Here is a 26,146-nt window from a genome sequence, read left to right as displayed (position 1 = left end):
GATATAGACATGCTAATTCCAGACTGTTTTTACAATTAAGTTACATTTGCTGATACGTAACATTCACTGAAATCAAATTTTATCTTTAATAATCTAATAATTAAATAATGCTAAAATGAAAATGTAAGTTTTATAATCTCAATATCAATCAATTAATCAATTAAATAGATTATCATAATATTTTTGTTATCGGGTAATATTTGTGGATATACTGTACTTTTGTGAAATACAGTTGGTGCATCGCTAATGTATTTTATAATAACTATCTAAAATACGGATGGCATTTTGAGGCATTAGACAATATGTATTACAGTCTTCTTGGTAATATTACATACAAATTTAATATCAGCCATTTATCATTTGTCATTACCATTAAAGACACCATGGTCTACACTACAGTATATTGTTCTAAATGTTATTTTGAAGCATTAAGACATTATTAAGAACATTATTTCAATCATATGCCTGGCAAGCCAATAGGAATTCTCTCTGATACTCTTGTCTCACCTCCCTTTCTCCTTGCCTTTCTCTCCAATTTGCTCCAGACTAATTATGCAGGGGTTTATGGAGCATTTTTACCACCCCGCTCCTGTACCTCCAAAGTGGTTTGCTAAAACAGTGGTGACATGGGGCTGTGGTAATTATCTAATTGTTTGAGCCATGTCTGTCTTTGATTTATGGTGTTGCATCAGAGCCTGACCTGATTTATAATGAGGTCCCCCCACTTGTGAAAATCTGAACCTGAATTATGTGGCACAAGCCCAATTATTTCTCTATGAGGTTTTGGTGGCTGTTGACATTGATGGTTTGCATTCTCCAACAGCTGCCTGCCCAGCTTTTGCCTAACCACAATAATATGATCCATCATTTTAGAATAGACCCACCTCTCATCTTTTACACTAGCGCTTACACCAGCGCAGAGCTGCAGACTCCGTCGTTGCTCACCGCAAACAGCACCATATTTCTTCATCACCGCTGTGTTAAAGATGCTTGGTGCATTTCGCCATCATCTCTGGCATAGGGGTGCACAGGTTCCCCCTCCTCATCGGTTCCACCTGCCAGACTGAGACCGCCCGTCTTACTAATCTGTCTTTGGGGAGAACGACAACGGGAGCCGGCAAAGGACGCGGCACCCCCGGGCCCCATAAATCCCGCCGGCTCCCGATTACCCAGTTCAGGCCACAAAGTCAAAGAACTGGGCATTAAGTGGAGCAAGTTGCTTGGCACCAAGGACAAAGCTGACAGGAAACATAAGGCCCCCACATGTGGCCCGGACGTGAAGAATAGACCCGCTCGTGAGGACGTACGCTACACGGATGAGACGGCCCCTCTCAAATTAGCACTGAGCAGGGTGACTGCCACAACGCCGGCTGATGAAGAGACACGCGGCTGCCACTATTTGTGCCGCTGAGGCATTCATCAAATTAATTACTGCTGCGCCCAACCACCTCTCTGATACCTCTTTATTTTGAGTCCTGTAAATGGGGCCTCAGACGAGTCCTGACAGGGAGCCCTAATACACACACTGCCTCTTCTCCAGCAACATAATTAATTGAAAACTTCGCTGGCTTGACAAATTGGAATGATGAATCTATCTTCTATGAATAGCTTAAGGAGAAAGAGAGAGAGAGAACGGAGAGGAAAAAAATGCATAATCAGTCAAAAATGTAGACGCAACATCTCTCTCGCTGGCTTTGCCGTGTATTGAGAGCCATTAGGGCCGAGAGGAGCCGTGGCGCTGCAAAAAGACTGACTCTTCTTCCATCCACATCTCGATTGATAACTTTGGCTCTTCGATTTAATAGAGCGGTCAAGGTGGAGCTGTTCTTCTGTATGGTTCAAGAGAAATAAAGAGAGGTAAGATCATTAATCATGCACTTGTACTCGTTTTTTTTTAACAGTGGAATATAGATGGGTTTCTCCAGTGTCTCTCCAATTCTAACCATATTTATGGCTTTTGCTTGATGCTGTTTCTTTGTTAAACATGCCTTTTATTGTACTATTTTTTTTTTTTTTAAATAATCATTTTAAATGAACAAACTTTTGTATAGTATCAAGTAGTATCAATCAACACATCATATATTTATGTATGCAAATGTACCTTTTACAGGGTAATGAGGGTGACATGCCACCTTAAAAGCCATTTCAAGAAACACCATTACACATCTCTTGATTAATTACAATGACGTCTTAACTTAAAGTATAAAGGCACTGGTGTCCCCCAGAGTTACAGTACATACTGACCTCCTATCACCTTCACTTACTGAAGAGTAAAAATTGTTAGGTGAGGTAATGACAAAATAACAGAGCCATTCAAATCAGTCCATCAAGGGTTTTCACAAAAATAAACAACAACAACAACAATAATAATAATTAATTCATGTATTATTATTAGGGATGCACGATATGAAAAATTTTAACCGATACCGATAACCTATAATTAAGTCCTTCTCATGGCCGATACCGATAACCGATAAATTCACATTTTTATATTATAATTTTCATATAATCTGCAGTTTGTGCACCAAGATGCACTGATGAAACTGATATTTTAGTAGCTCTGGCCTAACTGTAATAGCAAACATCAGTCCTGACTCTTCAAATGTTTTTATTTAATTAATATTTTCTTTTAATACGGCTTTGATTCATAATTTTGATGATGACCTTTCAAGTGAGATATAAGATTTGTTGTGTTAAAACTTGACAACTTTTTTCCTCCTCTCGGAATCCTTGCTCAACATGCGTTGCAAATAGCAGTGGTATTGTCCTCCTCTGCCACCGAGAAAAACTTCCAGACCGGCGAAGCTGAGAGTCTCTGCAGTTTAAAGCTGCAGTCACTTGCACTCGGAAAGTGGATGACTCTCAGATGAATCAGACTGATTGATTGATTTACCAGCAAGCGTACTTTATCGGATCTAGTTATTGGATTTCATTTATTTATCGGAGCAATAAAAATGACGTCATTTTCACCCATATCGGGCGATAATTTATCTGTCCGATAAATATCGTGCATTCCTAATTATATTATTATTATTATCCCATTGGCTTAAAGAACTTTTAATTGTAGCACCTGATTACAATTCCTACAAAATCACATTTATCAAAATTAATATTTAAATGTAATTAAAAGCGTAAAATGTCCACATATTTCTGTTATTAAAAGAACACAGTATTGATATTCAATTAATTATTATTACAATTTATTAATTAATTATGTTTATAAAGTGGAAAAAATGACATTGTCTGATTTGTTTTATTTACTATATTGTAAGCAATTATATAAATATTTGAAATTAATGTTGTTATGTGATTTCTTACAACACCAGACCTTTGTTTCTTTACTTTTTCTTTACTAAGACAAATTACAGAAGCTAACTGCTCAAAATATAAATTATTTTTGTAGGTTTACTTGAGTGAATCTGGGTGAAGCAAGAAGTTTTGAACACTAATTTTCTATGTACTTGCTCAGTAATGGAATTTTGTAAAAAAAACAAAAAACACAAAACAAAACAAACAAACAAACAAACAAACAACAACAAAAAAACTCACAAATGATAAATTCCTCAATAATGTCTTAATATTAGCTAAATGTTAGTTATTTTAATTTTTTTTACATAGAGTAACACATTTATAGATTCAATGACTGTCACAGAGAGTCTTGTGAGAATATTCAGACGGATTTAGAGGATGCGTGACCAAAGTGGACAGCCTATAAAGGATGAGCAGTTGGAAGGAGGTGAATTATTAAAGTAGCAAGGAGGCACTTAAACTCATGTGTGTAGGGAAGTCACAATCTCCAAACAACTCCATAGCGCTGGGTTTAAGGGATGTCGAGCCCCTTACATGCTCGTTTAGTTAAAAAAAATGGTCTAATCTGATAATATTTTTAGCCACCAGAAATAATGTTTTATTATTATTATTATATTATATTTTATTATGAAAGAAGTTTAATTTTATCCCAAAGTCATAGAAAAAAGCTTAGTTCTAAACTATATGAAAATAAATAGTTCAGTCCAAGTGATGCTAGATCTATCATGTGCAAGCTATACATTTATGAACATGTGCACTACAGTATGGGTTTGGTATTTGCTTTTGTGGTATTCCTCACGGGCGTATGTATGTGTTTGTGACCAATCATATATGTCTATGCAGGAAAATATGAGAAGGTTGCAGATGTGAAGGACACACCTTTTCCATGGTAAGTAGTCATCCTTAATAGGTAGAGGCCTGTTTGTGAAATATGAGAGCCAAACTGGTATGTGACATTACTGTCATCCCCAGGGAGGCCGGCAGACTGATTTCAGTTCAGAGAGAGCCTAGACAGGACTACAGAACTAAATAAAGTCTCAGATGGATGGAACTGAACTCCCACTAGAAAACCTGCAAGACAATGAGATTCCCTGTGCCCTCTGAGAAATGTTTACACACTCTTCAAGCACATACACACATATATGAAATATATACAACATTACCCTTTCGTGACTGTGCAGTATTAAGGATATAAATATAAGTGATTGAAATGTCTATGTTCTGAAGACTTGTTATTCATTTGCAATATTGTTTGAAGATGCTTTATTGTATTAAATCTAATGTATTTATCTACTATAATTTAATACATCAATGTAAAATGCAAAAAAATAAAAAATAAAAGTTCTAAAAAGTTGTTTAGAGTATGACTATCTTTATTCCCTTGGCATTTTATCAAGATTCAATAGCATTGTATTGTATATTTCATTCTAATATCATTAGAATAGATTTTAATATGAGGATGATTAGAGAAGATTTTTAATGTGGCACTGTATCGTTTAGTTTCCAGGCCTTATTTTCATGGACTAAATCTCCTGGTTATTTGTGTGTCGTATTACTAGCTCTGGGACCAAGTGAAATCCTTTTTTATGATTTTTTGCCCAAAGCAATCACTGCATTGCTCTTGCATTAACTGGAAAATATTTAGTCCTCATAATATCAATGCTAAAGCACTCCAGGAGATAGGAAAAGTAATAAATTGGATGAAAATCTTGTTAACAGGGATGAGTTGGATTTCACATGAACAGGAATAGATGTTTTCTGAGAAGACGTTTGATGAGTTTTGTCCACTTGTTTTATTTTTGATGTCAATTTTCAAAAATAGTGCATTGTTTTTATCCTTACCATGTTTAAATAAAAATATATACAAAAAGTGAAAAATGGCAATAATAATGTCCAAAAAAGATCATGTGAAATATTACATTATTAAGAATTCAAACAGAAAACTAAATTAATTATGCATTTGCACTCCCCAGGGCAGCTTTGGAGCTCATTTACTCCATTTTACTGGCTGTTCCCCTCAGGTCTACAGTTAAGCTGCTTTCTCTTAGACTCATTGTCTCATTAGAAATCTTCTGAATTTCAGATGAAGCAATGATCCATAAGCTCTGGAAAACAGAGCAGATGAAACATAGGTTCATCCACCTGCCTTTTCATTAAAATGTGGGTGACTGTCATCTCCGAGTGCATTGCTTAGCTTTAATCTGCCTGCTTGAGCAAGAGCACTATACTTTTTCACACACCTAACTATATAATATTCCATGTAAATTTAAGCATCTGAGGCCCTGTAGCTTAGAGCGCTGCAGAACAGGGGGTGGCTAGGTTCATAAATGAATAAGAATCTCCAAATGAGTTTGCTGACCTCTTAAACTCCATGAAATTAATATAAGCAGACATCCTGGATGCTGCAGGGCTGCTGCAGAGCCGGGGGAAGATCACTTAAGCTCTCAGAGTTTCCTGAAACTTTTATAAGCTGACTTTTCAAGACACATTGTTGCGTTTTATTGATGGTGGCAGGGAGCAATATGAACGCAGATAAACCTTCAGTGACTTCACTTAACCCCTCATATAAGAACAGGGGAAATTCAGGCATCACAGCATGTGGCGTCACCCGCTTTCCGACTGCTGGAAACACAACTCTTCGACCCTGCGTCCTTGATTCCAGCACCCCACTTGCTTCCTCTAAACCCATGAAAACAAACACAGCTTTGGTGGAAGTGGTGGAACAAACAAAACAAAGGTGGAGGTGTTTTGGAGACCTGGTGTTTGACGGTTGACAGCTCATTTTCTTATCTGTCACAGACCCGGGGCTTCCAGCAGTTATCGGCATTGTAATGCTGAAACATAATGTTTGCTGAGTCTTTAGTCCACTCAGCTGGGATGCTTTTTGCTAAGCCAGTGTACGGTGCCAACCGGCTTTTCATATCACACTTGAGAGTGGACAAAACAAATTATACAAATGTAAATAAAAGGAGATTAAAGCCTGAGTGTAATGAAGCACTCTAACATCATGCCTTTCATTTACATGCGTAGTGCATCTTTAAAAACTCGGCATGCTCTTCAGTAGCTTAGGCAGACAAGCTTTTTAATTGTTTTTTTATATAAACGTGTTCAGTGAGCATCTTAAAGGCTTAGTTCACCCAAAAATGAAAATTCTGTCATTAATGACCCACCCTCATGTCGTTCCAAACCCGTAAGACACAAATTAAGATATTTTTGATGAAATCCGAGAGCTTTCTGACCCTGCATAAACAGAAACACAACCATCATGTTCAAGGCCCAGAAAGGTAGTAAGGACATTGTTAAAATAGTCCATGTGACATCAGTGGTTCAACAAAAATAGCTTTATTCAACAATTTCTTCTCTTCTCGTCAGTCTTCGATGCACGTTCACGAGAGTACCGCGACGCATGCATGTGGTGCAGCTGACGCAATAATTGGCATTCTGATGTAGAACCCGGATGCATTGCATCTTGTTTACAAGCAGAGGAAGACACATGCTGTACATAAAACAGTCTTCATAAACATGTCTGAAGATTTCGACAGAGAGGATGACTTGCAATTTTTTGCCCAGTGTTACTTATTCGAACCAGAATATATAGACGATGAAACAAGAGAGATGGACGTTCTACGTCAGAACGCCAACTCCTGCTGTCTTGAATCAACATCTCTGTCTCCATAATAATTCATGGTGAAATGTGTAATAAGTTCCCTTAAATGTTCGTCTAGTGTCAAATTGTTCATTCTTCTTATCATCTAGGCTAAAAGCTGCTTGCTAGCAGCTGTTTTCTTTGCTTAAACTTGGTATTTAGTGAGCCAATAAAATACAATAAAATTTCAAATAAAATTAAATTAATAAAATTTCAGCTCAGATCAATAATTTGTTTCCAGTTATTACTTATGTGTGAATTAGTCGTGATATGTGGATAATGCACATCCATACTGAAAAATAAAGCTTTGTATCAGGGTCTTGATCACCCTGTCAGATTTTACAAAATGTAAAAATATGCGATATTCTACATTTTACTGTAAAGTCTGCATTCCTTTAATTCAGCTAAGAGATCACGCTATCTATTATAACGTCTAAACGTGATGGAAGTCAAAAGGTGTGTTTGAATTCATGCGTCACTGTATAGACTAATCGGCGTCTGACTTGAAGCAGTGCATGCCGGAAATAAATTTTCTTTATAAATATGTATTTTTATTTCAGTAATAACTCTTTTTATGTAAACCTAATGTTACATTGTGCCATATGTTTATCAAAATAAAAATGACCCCACTTCATTTAAATTTAAATAAATGCTGAACCTTATTCCTGCACATACATGTTGAATGAAAGTATGAATGAAAAATGAATAAAATACCACTGCATAGCATCTTGCTCCTCTTTCAATGTCTTGCACGTGTGCACTGTATTTCAGATGCTGTTTTCAGTTCAAAGAAGTACTGATGCACAGGGTATTCACTTCTTCTCACTGAATGGGATATCCGTTTACTTCACTTGACTGAATGCAAGAAACTACTTAACTATACTGCCCTGTCGGCAACAGCAGCTAGAGCTAGATTAATCTTAATGAGTGAATAAAGAGGTCTGTTTTAAATCTATGGACAACTACTTGTTGTAGGGTGTGAAATTAATATGAAGATATGAGGAACAGGAAATTGCATGAAAAAGAACATAAACTGGTAACAGGTTGCAAAGGTCTGCACAGGAGGTTATTGATTAGAGAATGTTGAGTCACTGGTTAAGAAAACTGTGTAGTCTACAATAAAGTAATTTATTAATATGGCCTGTTTTGAGGAAACAATAACTTGCATGAATGGTTTTTCCTGCCAAAATGTACACACAAAACATGTTTAGTTTAATGGAAATTGTTTGATGGTTATGAATGGTTGAATTTTAGACGATAAAAAACAGTTTCCAGTGTTTCCATTAGCATTGCATTGCCAGATGTACATTCTGTAATATCAAATTTTAATCCAAAGGCATATGATTATGAACCCAATTATCAAATGAAGAGCAACAGTAGATGGCGGACATGACTTATTGAAAGCGACATTACGGTTGGGTTCATATTTCTAAAAAAAATGTTGATCTTTGCCACAAGATATTATATTGACTCAGCCGTCCTCCAAGATTAAAGTCTTGTTTCAGATTGCAATTATTAGAACTAAAATAAACCCCTCTGGATGAAAACATAAATATCGAACAGTTCAAAACAGTCCATATCAAACCCTGCCTCTGTTCATAGGAGTGAAAATGTTGCAGTGTTTTGTGACTTTCAGATCAATTGCTCTGTAACAGATGGATAAGGCATGAAATTAATGCTCTAATAACTTACTTCTGCCACATTCATAAATGATTTTAGTTTTTACAAAAGTGCACATTGTTTAAAAACAAATTGATTCACACAAAAACTTAATGCAAAATTTTTTTTCTTACAAAAAGTGGCTTGGATTTTGTTTGGCATCTGGGTGTAGCTGCTACTTTCCACTGTGAAAAGCTCATTTTTGTTCAGCAGCAGAAGTACATTCATTACAAAAATGTCAATGAGATACATGACTGAACTCAACAAAAAGTGTCTTTTGTTGGCTCTACAGGATACTTGAGGAGACGCATTTGGGACATTGACCAAATAATAAGCAGCTCAGTGGATGATCTATTTATGCTAGGTTTTGAACAAAGATTTGCTGTAATGATATGACTCGTCTCCATTAGTCCTCTCTGAATATATGAGGTGATAGAACTGTCTAGATCTGTGTAAAATTAAATTAAAGGAATGGTTGACCCAACAATAAAAACTCGCTGAAAATTTACTTACCCTCAAGTCATCCAAGATGAAGATGAGTTTGTTTCTAAATTGGAACAGATTTGGAGACTTTTAGCATTACACTTGCATTTAAATGAATCATTTGGTACAATGCACTTATTGTGTACATACATGTTTTTACATTGTACTGATATTTTTAAAAATACCTATATGTAGTTACATCTGTAATTCATTTCTGTAATTACATTTATAATTACACTGTTGACCCATCACTTACACCTTAAACTTACCCATACCACTTAACCTGTCCCTAACCCATATCCCACCTCAATAGCAGCAAATGTGTTTTGCAATACAGTATGAACACAATAAGTATATTGTACTTATTTTTTGATGCAAGTACATAGTAGTTAAGGCCACCTAATATAAAGTGTGACCCACTTGCTCACCAACGGATTCTCTGCAGTGAATGGGTGTCGTCAGAATGAGAGTCCAAACAGCTGATAACAATCCACTAGTAATCCACACATTTCTGGTCAATCAATTAACATCTGAGGTGAAAGGTTGCGTCTTGGATGGCCTGGTGATGAGTACATTTTCAGCAAAATCTTATTATTGGGTGAACTTTTCCTTTAAATCCCCATTCAACCAAACAAAAAGGCAAAATCCATATTCTAAAATCATTAAAGAAAGAGTAACATTATGTTTAATGTTGAATACCTAAATGTTACTGTAGCAGAGGTTTATAATTATAAACCTATTGGATAACATCTTTCATTTTAGCTTAGTCTTGGTTTTTTATCAATGATGCATTTCAGAGGGTAACAGCTGGCTGTGTGACGGCCACATGCTAAATAATTCACACTTCTTATAAATATCGCACATTCACACTCGGATAAAATCTCACCCGAGATATCTCTTTGGGTTCAGGGCACTCAGAGTTCAGGCAGCTCTGCCAGTCCAATAATACACTTTATGGGACTACTGAGACACAGCAAGTTAAATACATAGTGAGTGGACTATTGTGAGGTAGGTTTTCTTCGCATTTATGCTCATTTGGGTGCAGTACTGTATGTGGAAGTATGTTTAATGTTTACTGAAAATTTATTTTTTTTAGATTGGTTGATGCTGATGTTTTTATTTGCTACCAATTTTTGTAAACTGATGGTTCAGCACTGATTGTGAGCAAAAATTATTAGCTTTGTTTACGTACTGTATGATGGTAACATTTCTGCAGCAAAATTTGTTAACTTGGATATCTGGTGAAACTTTTTTTTTACTGGCCAATTGGTAGATCATTCTTAGTTTGAAAAATACACAATGCAGCAGTAATAACATCAACATTTTGTCTTTGAATATCAGAATAGCCAGTTAATATGCCAGAACAAAAAACAGCATTATTTGTTGGTAGAAATAAATGTGCATAATTGTGTATATATAGCATATTTAATTTTAAAAATAAAATGCACATGCATATAATAACAGAAATTGTGATTTAGAAAGTGCAAAAGTAATTATATAGTCATTCAATAAAAGCGAATAGTTTGTGACTGTGAAAAATGTAGTGTATATTTCTTTACAATTTTCTGAAACTCATTGTTGATGTTAATTTTAACATCAGTATCACATAAAGTGTATGTATCTCTGGCACCGAATAAGGAACCATCTAGTTATGCCACTCTAATCTTTCCCACGCAAACGAAAGGCCTCTGTGACAGGTGAGACTGTGAAGAGTTACTGATGAACATTTGTGCAACTAATGCAGCTGTGCTGCTTCAGAATTAGATTTTATTTTATGGCTGGGAGTTTCTGCTTATTACATTATACTCACACTAAAATTACTAAAACATTTTCATAAAAGTAAAAAGTTAGTTGTACAAAAAAATTAAAGACTTTATTAAGTTCTAATGTTGTGAAAAACAGTACAAATCCAGTTTACCCCATCTGGCTTGTTGCTTTCCAGTTGTTATATTTAGTGATAATAGACACGATGAATCATATTACATGAATATAAGTGCACCTACACTCTCAGAAAATAAATAAATAAATAAAGTACAAAAGCTTTCACTGAGGTGGTACTTTTTCAAAAAGTACTAATTTGTACCATTTAGGTACTAATATGTACCTTAAAGGTGATGAAATGCATCCTTTAGGGATAAATGAAAGGGTACAAGTGACAGCTTTTTTTTTTTTCCCCGAGGTGTACTTGTGATATTTCGACTTGGACCCAAAACAACACCTTACAATATAAAGAGTTTAGTGTGTCAGTGCTAAATAATTAAACAACCACAATATTTAGACATTATGATCACAAATTCCAAAAAGTATCATTTTCTTTAAACCATGACAGTAGTATCACAGATTTTAGAAGTCTGGTTCACATTGCAGTTTATTCTGGACAGTAATCACTCAGTTAGATAATCTGCCCTGTTAGTGTGAATTAAAGTTTTTTTTTTTTTTAATATGCAGTTTATAGACTGCTTTAAATAGTTGATATCACAATAACAGACAGAAAAGTACAGAAAAACAGCATATAACCAGAATACATTGCAAAGTGGACAAAACTTGTCAATAGTCTGGCTGTGTTTGACTACTGCTTTCAGAACTTTGACATGAGGTCATGATCAAAACAAACATTTCACCTGTAATCCATAAACAACATGAAAAAAAAAAAATAAATGCAATGTAATTAAGGCACAAGGTGGTTTTTTGGTCTTCTCCACAAAAGAAACTTGGCCAAAAGATTACTGTTCGCTTGTGCAAATCTGCAATGTAAAAAAAGCATTATAATATGACACACTATTAAAGGTGTAACAGGAAGAGAGGAAGGATGAAGAAATGAATGACCAACCTCTGAATAAGGAGGCGGCGGCTGGAGGCGGAACTGCTGATCACAAGCGAATGCTGAGCTATCTAGCAGCCAGTCTGGTTGTGACTGGCAGGTTGAAGTTCTGTGCTCCTCAAACGGTTCCTCTGACATAACCTCTGCATAGCTTGGAGGGGCTGTCAGGAAATATTACCATGAAAATCAAAGATGAAAATAAGTATATAGTAGTCAGCATTTGAAATGGATCAAAAACGTTCATCAAAGTTGTCCTAAGACAAGAACACATTTTGGTTTTAGGACAACTTTGATGAAAGGTTTTGATCCACTTCAAATGTTGACTACTGTATACACACATATAACAAACACTGTATGCTGCAATTATACACTATTAATGATTTGACATAGAAGCTAAATTCACTGCATCATTAAATTTGCACCATACCTTCAGCTATGTCTGGAAGGGTAAATGTGGGGTATAGCAAGCTCATGTTCACAATGGAATGACTGGTAATGTCAAGACCTTTGGTACCGATCACCACTGGAAACTGCACTTTTTGATTTTTGGTACCTGGTATCTGAACAATAACCTTGAAGATAAGATACAACCATTCACATAAGGGAGTTCTATACATGTAGCTTGTTAAAAAATAACACTAGATGTCAGTAAATCAACATTTTCCATAACTATACTATGTTTGTCAGAAAATAAAGCCTTGTGGTATTATGAATAATAAAAAAAGGAATCCATCAAATAATCATCATACAATTTTTACTCACTGCAACTAGGTATTCCACTCTCAGGATGTCTGAATTCAGAATGGAGGGAGAAACTGGAGGAATCTTCAATGCGTTTCCATTCCACCTGCTGGAAGTGTCAGGTGGCACTACATTTCCTCTAGAACTGGCAACTACCTGTTTGATGCTTTTTGTTTTACCCTTGGCTGTATAGGTCTGTATCTGGTACATCACTGCTTTTGGCACAACTAGACGAGATGAACAGTTCTCAATCAGAGCACAGATTGAGATTGATTCTCCTGGAGAAGAGATGAAAACAATAGTGTGTCACTGCAGCAGATTAGAAGATAATTGCATTGCAGCCATATCTACCTTGATATAACCTCTGAGGAATCGTAAGTTTACCAAGATTTAAAACACGGTTTAAAAGTTTGGGATTGTTAAAAGATTTTTTTCTTTCTGTAATAAATTAATTTTCCTATTACTTATGAAGGGTATTTTAGGTTAACAAAAATCTCAGAATAAAGAAGAATATTTAAAATATTCAAATACCATCATCCTGACACACCCAGAAAGCTCATAAAAACATAATTATTTTCCCTTACCATTGCAATAACCTTGTCGGTCTATGCTGGCAGTCAGTGAGATGGGACCAGAAGTAAAGATCCAGCAGCCAATTATCTTCTTACAGGTTTGTGACACTGGAGACTGTAACAGCAAATCTGAGTCAGAGGTCAGGAGGACGTTTACTAGAGTGCTTCTTTGCTTCAGATTTTGACTACTTGACGTGCAACGTTAAGTAATTAATTAGCCCTTCTAACTATGCACAATTATATGATTAGTTACATGATACCACTGTTTATCTCCAGCTCAGAACAACTGTATATTTGGCCAGTTGAGGGCAACATTAATGTTCCAAGTACTTCTATTTAGTGTTGTAATATATACAAATTCAAGTACAAAATAAAATAGCATTTACAACGCAACTTCCTGTCAAGGTATGGAATGACCTCCTCTATGCAACCTGTTGAGAGTTCATGGTCACTAGTCCCACCATTTACCATCACATCCCATCATTACAGGTCACACACTGGATTTTATGAGGAAATAACTTAAAACTGTTCAAAAAAGTGTTTTATAGAGTATAGTCTATATGTGTATAATATGAATGAAGTCTGAACATTCTACATCCACGGTTTTGGCTTTGTCATGTGACTTACAGCATCAGCCGTGTTACTTTACTGCCATTCATAGGATAGTAAGTTATGCATTCACACTTGTTCTTCCAAATACATTTCACCTACTATTGTATGAATACCAGGAATTCAGACACTACTTATTTCATAAGCTGTTTTCCACTTACTAGTGAAAAGGCAAAAAAAGATTCAAGGTTCAAGAATGTAGCCCTTCAGAATCAAAATGTGGAAATGAGTATGTGTGGGGAAAACAGAAGGCGTTTTGACATACTCACGATTAATGTTGGCACACTGACATCAATATGACTTATGATGCAAAGTTCTCTGCAAACACGTTGACTCTCATGGAATGGCCTTTTTAAAACTGCCTGCACCATGTAGTAAACACAGCCATGTTTTCCAGAGAAAGAAGAAACCAAAGGACTAGGAAACAAAAAAAGTTAGTGCTCTGAATAAGAGGAACACAATATTTTATTTTTAGAGTGAGAACTGCAATTAATACAACAATCTTTACAGCCTTTATGTTAGGCCTTAACACAATGTAAAAAAAAAAAAATATACATATAAAACACTAGAGCAGCGCTGTGTAGAAAGCCCTCAGAAAGCAGATCTGAATTGACCAAGGGCGCCCTGCATCCTCCAACTCAGGGATCACCACACTCGGTCCTGGAGGGCCGGTGTCCTGCAGAGTTTAGCTCCAACTTGCATCAAAATACCTGCCTTGAAGTTTCAAGTATACCAAGCAAGACCTTCATTAGCTGGTTCAGGCGTGTTTGATTAGGGTTGGAGCTAAACTCTGCAGGACACCGGCCCTCCAGGAACAAGTTTGGTGACCCCTGTTCTAACTTGAACTGGGCCCAGTCCTGTGCTTGGGATGACCCTACTTAACATGCTAAAAATCAAACATTTGCACTTACCTTTGAGGTAGTTGGAGATCAAAAGGGATCTCATATATGCCACTATCAAGGATGAGGTTTTGGGGACCTGATCAAATATTAATAAATCAAATTGTACTACAATAATTAATGGGTTTGAAGGCATTCAACCTATCACACTTCGATCATAACAAATATTAATGAGTAAAAGATGTTCAGCTTACATTGCTGACCTACCTGTTGCAACAAGTGTCATGGATAAAGAGAGGCATTTCTTCTCTTCGAAACAGCGGGATCGTTTATGCATCCAACTCACCTGAGCATATCCCTTCAGTAATATGTTTACGGTTTTGATTGTGGTGGCTTCCGAGAGTTTGAGAGAAACATGTCCAGACACTACTTCACCAGGGCAGTAACCAACTCTCTGCTTGTTGTCAAGAATCACGTCCAGTGATTTTACTTCAGTATGCATCATCTTGGTTTCTGGAAAGAGTACATTTCATGTTGTTTGCCTCGTTGCAATCGTGAATTACACATCAAACAGAAGGCTTATCTAATCTCATGTCGAACATTTCTGACTTGATTGCTGTTTAGGTGAAAAAAAAAAACAAATGACATTAAGTTACAATGTTTGCAGGTCAACATAACTTTATGAAGAGGCGTCAACAATATTTAACAATGTTTAAAATTCGCTATATAAATAAATAAACATTTTATAATTACATCTCGCTGTGCTGCAGGCAGCGACACACCCTCCATGCAATGTGTGACTCAGGTTGTTTGCAGGCCACGCCCAACGTTTATGTATTTGCGCCAATTGGCTGATTTACATGTCTTTCAGACACTAGCCCCTCCCATCTGGATGTTACACTAAGTCGATTAACTATACAGTACAGAAACAGATAATATAAAAATAAGGAAATAAAGGTTGGAGTTAAATAAAAGTAACCACTCTCTCTCTCTCTCTCTCAAAAAAAAAAAAAAAAGATTATTCCTTTTTGTTTAATATTATTTAATAAATATAATATGATAAATTATTAAATATTAAATTTAGATAATAAAATACATTTAGATAAGAATACTGAATATTTTTATGGACCGAATCCTCTCAAAAACATGCATATGAGATGAAATTAGGCCAGCAGAACCGCCTATACTTTGTTTTGATTGGTCTGTTTCTGACTCACAGCCAATCAGCTTGCTCGCTATGGAGTTCATGCAGCCAAACAAGATCGCTAGTTCCAATGTGAATCTAGAAACCTGTTGTGCTCTTCAGAGGCGTTTCTGACCCCTAGAAACTTACAAAGAACTTTCCACGGAACTAATGAAAGGTTTGTTATTATGTCCCCATTTGTTCACAACACAAAAGTATATTCATTTAGCTGCATTGTTTCGGTCTTTACGTAATAAATACACTACGTTTGTAACTGTATTCATGTCCACCACTTTCTGTAAAGGTATCCATCACAAAGGAACAGAAGTTTCTGATGTATGCAAATCTTTTTGGGCACTGGCTTGACTTACAATGGAGTACCATGTTATGTATGTTACTGATATACAGTAATATACATTGTTACTGATAAACATCCATGCATACAAGTGCAAACATATATGTACATAGTTTTTAAAGTGACATGGATTAATTTGTTGGGATTAAATGGTTTACAAGACTTTCCAGTTGAGATCCAGGTAGCAAATAACACTCATTATTGTACTGACAGGATAAGGTGTTTGTTCTGTATTCTGTTAAGACCACCGCAACTCTCATGCATACCTTGGATCAGCAAACATCCCACCTTGAGGATGTAAGAAGATATTTTTGAAGTGTCTTCTCTTTATCACCACCCAATGGTGAGTATGCAAACCTACAAGACACTGTCTGCTGCATTATGTTCTCACTACTGTATTAAAACATACAGCCATATATTCTAAAACAAAGTTAGAAATACATCTTCGAACAATGAAAGGAATCCAGAGTTTTTCCCCCCAGCTTCATAATAGTGTTTCTTTCCAGGTGCATCTCGAAAGATACTGCTTACCTGTTCTCTTTATCACCACCCAATGGTGAGTATACAAACCTGCAAGACACTGTCTGCTGCATTATGTTCTCACTGCAGTAATAATACATACAGCCATATATTCTAAAAAAAAGTTATAAATACATCTTCGAATAATGAAATGTATCCAGAGGTTTTTTCCAGCTTCATAATCCAAGCATTTCTTTCCAGGTGCATCTCGAAAGATATTGCTTACCTATAGCCAAATGAGATCATATTAATTTACTAAGTCAACAAATGCAATGAAAGCAGGACCGTTAAACCCATTCACAGTGATGGCACAAGAGAACTGCACCGAATGCGGTAGAAAGCAGTAACTGTTAGATGTACTGCATTGTTTAATAGGATTATTCAGCATGAGCGAAAAAGGGAGGTCAGAATCAGGTCATTGCATGCAATAATCTCAGTTACAGGCGCCATCAGTACAGAAAATGTGAGGGTTTGCAGCTTACCTAGAGTGTATGCGAGCTGTGTGTGTGTGTGTGTGTGTGTGTGTGTGTGTGTGTGGTGCGTGGACTGCTGCAATCTCCCCTGTGGGCTAATAGATTCGAGATGACATGTTCTCCGCTTCCATGCTGAATGTTCAGTGAACTTTCTGGCACAGAGGCTGCCTCTAAAGTGGGTTCAACCAGAGGTTAATATAAACAAACAGCAGAAAATGGAGAGCCAGGGATTATTAAATGTTAGGATGACTGACAAATCCCTCATTGCCATTAGCCCCTGGCCTTCACCTATGCCCCGCTTTCCAAAAAATACTGTACCGTGGCTCGACAATTTTCTTTTTTTTTTTTTTTTTGACAGTGGCGTGTTTAGTGCCAGCCATTGCGGGGCTGAGAATTTGTAATGTGTGGTCAGACTGTGAGTCACTTGACCAGAGAAAGCTTTTGCCAAAATGTCCCGTCGCTACGGATGAAAGATTGTGTGCACATATTTTAATGAGTTTATAAATATAAAGTGTTGGGAGGTGTTTATGACAACTGATGTGGCCGTCATCTAGCACATCATTTCATGTTGTAACTTTTCTCATTATGAATTATATCCCTGCATTTGACAGATTATTATTAATTTTTTTTTTTTTTAGTTTGACAGTATCATATATTTTGGGTTCAGGGTACTAAACAATTATAAAGGTGAATATAACTATTTAAAATGATTTTGAAATGAGGGCAGTCCTTGATCTAAAATATTTTGACGTATGATCAGGATGTGTAAAATGTTTATTTATTATTTGCAACATTTTTTAAAATTATAATTTTTTATAAAAAATAGATTTGATCATACATAAACGGCTTAAAACAGCCCTTGTTTATTTGAAAATGTAGTCTTTTTCCCAACACTTTCAAGTAAATTAACTTTTTCAAGTAAATAAAGATCAGAAAGGGTAAAGAAAGGGGAAAAAAAGGTTAGATTCAGAGCAAGAATAACAGTGCAGGCTGAAATTCAGTTTGTACATATCTGAACATATATATTTAGATATTGTATATAATTGTGCTAATAATATATGAATGAATTTGTAATCTTTGTATATGCTTTGTTTTAAAGTCTTTTTTTTGTTCAATGCATTAGAAAATCACATGCACTGCCCTCTTGTGGATAACAAATCAAATTGCAAGCAGTATAAAATAAATGGACTTTTCTTCCTTTTTTCATATAGCAGACAAACCTCACCACCCACCATCATCATTCGCAGCCTGAATTAATAAAATAGCAAGAGTTTAGTCTGTTATCTACAGCTGGGTAAACTTTAATTGCAGCTCCAGTTTGACAGATTGTGTATGGAACATGATTGTGTGTTCTTTTCCCAGTTAACAATATCTGCAGTGCTCCTTTGAAATTCCTGCTCATATGGAAAGAGTTAATTCAGGGATGTGAATTGTCCCTGTCCGAGCAGCTGAAATTTATCACTGCCAGCTCCAATGTGCAAATTTTGTGATGTCGGCAGTGCATTGTTAACAGTGATTGTCATCTAATTAAATCGTGGCTCGTCACAAGAGATGCTTTTTATGCTGAGATAAGCATTGGGAGTCTACTCAAGCGTTCCCAAGATCAATAAAGATGTTCCCTTCTGGATTACGAATAGTCTGAGGGTTACGTGGGGCAGAGGAATTAATTAGGAAAGAATTCTTATATCCCCCCATAGACACACTTTCATAGTTGGGTAGTTGAGGTGGGAAGAAGGGTGTTTAAATGGTTTGATATCAGCTTTCACTCTGCTTTAATGCAAATGTTTAAGAGAAAGCATCAGGAAAGATTTTTAATCCTAATCCATCTCAAAGCAAATTAAAAAGCAAAACTAAAATTAAGTTATGTGTCCTGCATGACTTTTGTGATCCATGCTTTCAGTCCACAATCTACTCAAATGATATTTATATGATTATGATTTTATATATATAAATATACAATTATATTATCTATTCAAATGTATTGTCTAAAAAAAAAAAAAAAATATATATATATATATATATATATATATATATATATATATATATATATATATATATATATATATATATATATATATATATATATATACAGTATATATGTATGTGTGTGTGTCTATGTATTAGTGCTGTCAAACGAATAATTGCGATTAATCGTATCCAAAATACAAGTTTTTGTTTACATAATATATGTGTGTATACTGTGTATATTTATTATGTATATATAAATACACACACATACAGTATATATTTTGAAAATATTTCCATGTATATATTTATATTCATATAATAGATATTATATAAAAATATTTTAAATTTATAAACTTAACATATTTTTCTTAAATATATACATGCATGTGTATTTAATAAATATACACAATACACACACATATATTATGTAAACAAAAACCTTTATTTTGGATGCGATTAATCTTAGTTTAGATTAGTTTGACAGCACTAATATATATATATATATATATATATATATATATATGTGTGTGTATGTGTGTGTGTGTGTGTGTGTGTGTGTGTGTGTGTTTCAGTACTCGCCCGATACCGATACTTTTATTTTGGTACTTGCTGATACCGAGTACCGTGTATTTTAATTGCATTTGTAAATTTTTTAAATATTGGGTACAGAAACCAAAAGAGTATGTATAATGTTAGTTGGTTGACTTAACTTCATTTATCAAATAGATACAGTCAAACCAAAATGTATTCAGACACCTTCAACATTTCTCACATTATCACAGTTTATTCGCTATACTTTAGAAAATGGCAATAAAATATGACACAAACTCAGAGTTAAACTGTGTCAGAAAAAATTCAGCTTGATAATGTCAGATAACTTTGATAGAAAGGTATGTAATGGATTACAATCAACCAAAAATTATTCAGACAGTTGTTAGTATAACAATATTTACACAACTATCAATACTTTGTCGGGCCACCCTTAGCCTTAATGACAGCCTGTAGTCCCCTGGGCATGCTGTCAACCAGGTTCACGCAAACCTGAACTTCAATTTTTTCACAGACTCGGTCTGAATAATTTTTGGTCCCAAATACTTGTAGTCCACTGTATGAATAATTTTTGGTTATAATATGTCACAGTTTACTTTTACTCTATTAACTCCATTCTGCTGTCTGTTGTTCTGTTGTCCTGTTTCTTTGTATGAATATGGCACTTATCACATGCTGTGTGGTATCGGCGTTTGGTATCGGGGGAATTTTAATGAGTACGAGTACAGGAGCTCAGTTTCGGGCCCGATACTGATACTGGTGCATCCCTAATAAATATATATACTATATATATACATACATGGATGAGGAGATCCCCCCTCACATTGTAAAGCGCTTTGAGTGTCTAGATAAGCTCTATATAAATGTAACAAATTAAGATATTTATATATATATATTCTATTATTTACTGTAACTTGTGTGTGTATATATATATATATATATATATTCATACATATATACATATACATATATATTCATACATATATACATAGAATAGTAACAATAAATAATATAATAATATAATTTATTATTTTTACTTTTTACTTATTGAAGTAAAGACGACATGCAGTTGTTTTTGTAGATTTGTGCAGATGTATTGATTGATTTAGTGCATCCAGGCAGCAAACACTTGGTGAGCTCTAACCTGTCTAAGTACACTCTCATCAGTTTTAATGTGTTCAGTCTCATTGACTTGACACAAGCCAGGGTCTCAGTCCAATTCACTGCATCGTTCCCCCCTGAAAGAGCACAGCTTGAGACCCTTAGCAAAACCAACAGTGCTTTTTATTGCTGAAATGCAATCAAATCAATATATATATATATATATATAACAGTATGTTTTTTAAGAAAATTTTCACTAGATATGGCAGACTAAACGCAGGGAATTTTATTGGCACTTGCGTGACTGATGTCTTTTGTTGTTGCTGTGATCACGGAATAATCCCAGATATCCCAGATATCTTTGTTGGAGCTCTTTTGTAGATGGCGGCACATATGCACATAGTGCTTTTTTACAGAGAGCTCAGGTGCATGACAGTGTCATCCTCCATTGCTTAGACATGTTTGTGCGGAGTGAGAGGTGAGCTTGCTAAAAGACACATAGAAAATAGACTGATTGCAGAATAGAGGTAGGCCTGCCCGTTTAATGCACTCAAACTCTAACCCTGCCATTCTTTCACCAGCCCCCACGCAATCCACCCCAAATACACACATTTTTTCCATTGGCCTTGTGCAAACTGAACAAAAGGAACTGGTAAAAAGTAGAAGAGAAAGAAAAGCAACAACATAAAAGCTGATGTTCTTATTTGTATAATCCAAGGGTGCTCAGAAGTATCTTGGGGTTAAACCTCCATTCACGCCTTGTTCCTATTTCACACTTTAATGGCATTTTAATGTGACTGTCACTCTGAGGTAGGGTTCACGGCATTCAGGTGTGGTCTTCAAAAGAGCTGGAGGAGGGGAAATCCTATAATGCAATAAAAAAGAAAAGCACCTATAGTCATATACAGTACATATTGTGTTTTTAATATACATATGTACATGCAAGATATATATTAATTTCTAATATATTTATATTATATATATATATATATATATATATATATATATATATATATATATATATATATATAATTTTTTTTTTTTTTTTTTTCTACAAAATTCCAGTTTGAAATTTTAGAAGTCATTGGAAAAGATATACTTCTGCTTTTTATTAACAGGCTATTTATTGGGGGAAAAAATGCATTTCCGTTTTTTCTTCTTCAAACTGGTTTACCAAATTAAACAAACACACACACACACACACACACACACACACATATATATTTGTTTTTTTACTTTGGCAAACCAGTTTGATTGTTCCCGTGTCCTTAATATCACTTCTATCTTGTTAGTCTTTTGTAATATACCTTTATAATCAAAATCTTTTCAAGACACCCTCGTTCTTTCCTTTCATCCTGTTAGGCATCTTGTTCATTTTCATGTAAACGTTTACGCTATTTCTGTTAACATTTATTAAGAATAATTTTTGTAACAGTTACGGAGATCAAAGGCTAATGTATGACAGAAATGTCCAGTTTTCTCTCCAAAAAGTCAGAATCAGAGAGAATTTTGGATGGGTACATGGTAGATATGAGGGTGGGATTACTTCCCAGAGGGAGATGAGAGATTACTTACCTCATTTATTTCAGTTTGGATACACATTTGATTTGATGGGATCAGATAGGATATACCTCAAGCTGTTCTCTTTTCTGAGCAATTGGATGTGCTCTGTTTGCACATAACATCAAAAACACAAGCTGAGACAACCAAAAAGCATACCTACATGTCTTTTTTATAGGAGGCCCATTTTAACACAGAACATTTATTATAGACCTTGATTTGGCACCTGAGAGACTATATTGTCGTCAGAGAGGCAGAGCGGATACGTGTGAGTCAGATTCATTCAGGAGTTTCACATTAGCGTGGCGGCCAGTGTTATTACAGCTGTTATGAAATCTTGACAAAGGGGTGAATTCCACTCTCTCTTCCTCAATAATTGCTTTTTAACGGTCTGTCCTCTGTATCCATGGAAACATAAAAACGCCATACAGAATACACAGGAATTCCTGTTATTGCCTCAATGAAGCCATCAAAATGGATAAAATTTAGAGGATAGCTGAAGTTTCTCTAGAGGCTGAATCTGAATGGTCAGAGACTGTGTTCAATAATCCATTAAGGGATACTTTTGATTTTACGAAACCAAATGTGAGATGCAGTGATAGACTAGTGAACCTCTTTGTGTACAGGATGAACAAAACAACATATATTATTTGCTTTTGAAGTTTCCATGTACAACCCATTCTGTGAATTAAATGAGTTTGTGTGGGAGCATTAGAATGTAGCTGCTGTCTATGAAGGAAAAAAAAAAAAAACAGAAGAAGAGAGGAAATGAGTTTATCCCTGGGGGTTCATTTGGAAATCTGCTCAGGTGTCGGCATTTTTAATGAATTTCTATAAATTCCAAATGACTGATAGTTGTTATCAGCAGCAGCTCTGGCAGTGATCTCTATTGCATAGTTAATTGAACAGCGAGCACAGTAATTAACAAAGTTATTCTCAGTGCTATGGGGCATTTGGTCTGAACCATTATGGATCAGAATAGAGAGCTATGCAATCAACAGGAAAGTTCTCGTTTCAGGAGAGCGCAGTTGTCAGATGTCTCATGACCTCCCATGACCAAATTTGTAAGTGAACTGCAGTTAATTTTTACTAAACCGGAAATATATTTAACCATTTTGCTAAAAATAAATAATAACTTGCACATAGATTGAAAACAAAGTCTTGTTCAAAGTTAAAAGTAAATGCTGTTCAAAGCCCATTGTAGTTCCATAATGTGGATATTTATTGAATTTATATATATATATATATATATATATATATATATATATATATATAAATACACTGCCATTCAAAAGTTTGGGATCAGTAAGGTTTTTAATGTTTTTTTAATGGAGTCTCTTCAAGGCTGTATCTATTTGATCAAAAATACAGAAAAATAATAATAATAATAATATTGTGAAATATTATTGCAATTTCTAATATTGGGTTCCTATTTTAATATAGCCTACTTTCAAACATAATTTATTTCTGTGATGCAGCACCAAATTTTCATCAGCCATTACTCCAGTCTTCAGTGTCACATGATGCTTCAGAAATCATTATATGCTGATTTATTATCAGTGTTGAAACTGTTGTGCTGCTTAATATTTTTTTTGGAACCTGTGATACTTTTTTCTTGGATTCTTTTGATGAATAAAAAGTTTAAAAATAAATATTTTCGATCACTTTAAGTCTTTACTATCACTTTTTATCCATTTAACACATCCTTGCTGAATAAAATTATTATTTTCTTTAAAAAAAGATAAAACATTTTCTGACCCCAAACTTTTTTAAATTTATATTTTGAATAAACACTGTTGTTTTTAACTTTTTATTTATCAAAGAATCCTGAAAAAGTATAACAGGTTCTAAAAAAATATTAAGCAGCATGACTGTTTCCAAAACTGATTATAAATCAGCATATTAGAATGATTTCTGAAGGATCATGCAACACTTGAAGACTGGAGTAATGATCCTGAAAATTCAGCTTTGCTTCACAGGAATGAATTATATTTTAAAGTATATATAAAAAATAAAAAATAAAAAACTGTTATTTTAAATTGCAATTATATTTCATAAAATTACAATTTTCCCCCCAGTATTTTTGATCAAATAAATGAAGCCTTGATGAGCATAAGAAATGTCTTTAAAAAACATTGAAAAACTTACTGATCCCAAATATATATATTATTAATATATATAATAAAGTAAAGTGTGACTTGAATTTGAATTGTGAAAATAAGCTTACACGCCAGAATGGAGCCAGGTTATGGGGAAATTTGTTTTGGCATGATACCTTGATACTCAATATAATAATTTGTATTTCTTGTATGTTGATGATAATGATGATGATGATGATGATGGTGATAATGATGATTAATATTATTATTATAGTCAGAGAATCCAGCATATAAAAGAAAAGAAAGAAAGAAAAAAGTTAAAAGTATGTGAAAGCTTTGGGGAGTGAAATGCTTTAAACATTGACTTTACTTGCTTTGAGTTGCAATATTCCTAATTTTTCAAAGTGCAAAAATTAAAGTCACTAGGCCTACTACAGTACTTACAGGGTTTTGGGCCAAAAACAGATGAGAACGCAGTTCCCCGCGATCTCAGGGTTTGCTTTGCAGCTGGTTACATGATACAGGACTTATAGTATAGAAGACAGGTTGTTGGAGAGCTGTGGTTGAAACTGTTCGGGGATTGTCTTTTAGCATAAGGATTATAAAGTTGTTTTTTTTTTTCATGAATGTACATTAACAGAGTCAGTTTTGATTCCATGTTGATTATAAGTTTTCCCTTGCATTCATATTTTAAGTATGATACACAGAATTTGAGGGTAATTCAACTCAAAATAAACAAAGATGAATTTGATTGATAGCGCTATTTATTTTCAAAGTTTCTATATATTGCAATAGTATTATTATTGTGAAATCTTCTGGCCACGATAATCATGTAGTGAAAATCTGATATCTTGACAGCCCCTTAGTGTGAGCAGCCTTTTTACAGTACAGTGTGATAAGGAATGGTTCTCGCCATTTGTGTGTGTATCTTAAGATGTGTTATACTGGCCCTTTGGGGCCCTTTAGGCCCCTCTACAAATCCTTTCCGTGGATTGGCGGAATGGGGTTGGTGCTGGCTTGCCATGCCTGACTGGCCCCTGACCCTGGGGGTGACTCGCATGTCTGGGTCATGTAAGCTCCTGTAACCCACTTCTGTGCTGACGAGAGCCTGACAGCTGCCCTGCTCCTGCCTTGCACGTGCACACACACACACACAGACACAGAAGGTGTGCTTATCATTTAATATTCTTTACACAAACAATTAACAAACAGAAAACAATGCACATTACCCGTTTCTTACTGACATACACGTCTCTAATTGGTGAACATAGAAGTTTCTGGGTGTTCTTTGCATATTGCCTTGCATGACAACACCATCCTCATGTGCCCTAGCTTTTGTTTACACGGAATAAGCAAAATATTGTTATTTTCTTTTACACTAATCTTTGAGAAGGCAGAATGTTTCTCAGCACAGCTTGCCCCACATTGCTTAATGTGTCTGTGACTGGAGATGCCTGACCTCAGTCATACTATTTTTGCTCCCTCTGCTCTGAGTTTTACGTCAGAAGACACTGCTCCATTTTATCGCTATAATGGATGCGGTCAGAATAGGACATTAAACAAAATAACCCCATTTCACCCTGAATGTAATGGTGGCGGCACTTAGGTACACATCTTTCTGCAACTTTCTTGTCTTAATTATTGGAGGATTATTTTGTTT

The 26,146-nt window shown here is 35.1% G+C and overlaps 1 protein-coding gene and 1 long non-coding RNA gene across 7 annotated transcripts in view; one reads left to right on the top strand and one right to left on the bottom strand.

Annotated features, from left to right (window-relative positions):
* Positions 1-11,447: 11,447 nt before the first annotated feature.
* On the bottom strand, positions 11,448-15,546 carry LOC131524445 (arrestin domain-containing protein 4-like). Its single transcript, XM_058751575.1, has 9 exons — positions 15,433-15,546; positions 14,947-15,192; positions 14,752-14,818; positions 14,110-14,257; positions 13,244-13,346; positions 12,681-12,937; positions 12,346-12,490; positions 11,928-12,079; positions 11,448-11,841 (listed from the first exon to the last, which is right to left on the bottom strand). Exons 2-9 carry the CDS (start codon positions 15,182-15,184, stop codon positions 11,821-11,823), a joined length of 1,131 nt encoding a protein of 376 aa, XP_058607558.1. The 5' UTR covers positions 15,185-15,192; positions 15,433-15,546; the 3' UTR covers positions 11,448-11,820.
* Positions 15,547-15,950: 404 nt separating this feature from the next.
* The window catches only part of LOC131524548 (uncharacterized), a 129,216-nt gene continuing 119,020 nt past the window's right edge, over positions 15,951-26,146 (top strand). For all 6 annotated transcript variants that reach the window (XR_009266999.1, XR_009267002.1, XR_009266998.1 and 3 more), the window contains exons 1-4: positions 15,951-16,040; positions 16,167-16,251; positions 16,431-16,560; positions 16,724-16,773. This is a non-coding gene — a long non-coding RNA (uncharacterized LOC131524548). The remainder of the gene's footprint in view (positions 16,041-16,166; positions 16,252-16,430; positions 16,561-16,723; positions 16,774-26,146) is intronic.

Source organism: Onychostoma macrolepis, chromosome 18 (genome assembly GCF_012432095.1).
Source record: "Onychostoma macrolepis isolate SWU-2019 chromosome 18, ASM1243209v1, whole genome shotgun sequence".
NCBI lineage: Eukaryota > Metazoa > Chordata > Actinopteri > Cypriniformes > Cyprinidae > Onychostoma > Onychostoma macrolepis.
This window is presented reverse-complemented; position numbering and strand designations above follow the sequence as displayed.

Coding starts and splice junctions, on each gene's coding strand:
- LOC131524445 (XM_058751575.1), bottom strand. CDS start 15,184: ATGATGCATACTGAAGTAAAATCACTGGACGTGATTCTTGACAACAAG. Junction 14,819..14,946: donor CATGACACTTGTTGCAACAG/GTAGGTCAGCAA, acceptor ATATTTGATCAG/GTCCCCAAAACCTCATCCTT. Junction 12,938..13,243: donor CCGACAAGGTTATTGCAATG/GTAAGGGAAAAT, acceptor TCTCTTCTCCAG/GAGAATCAATCTCAATCTGT.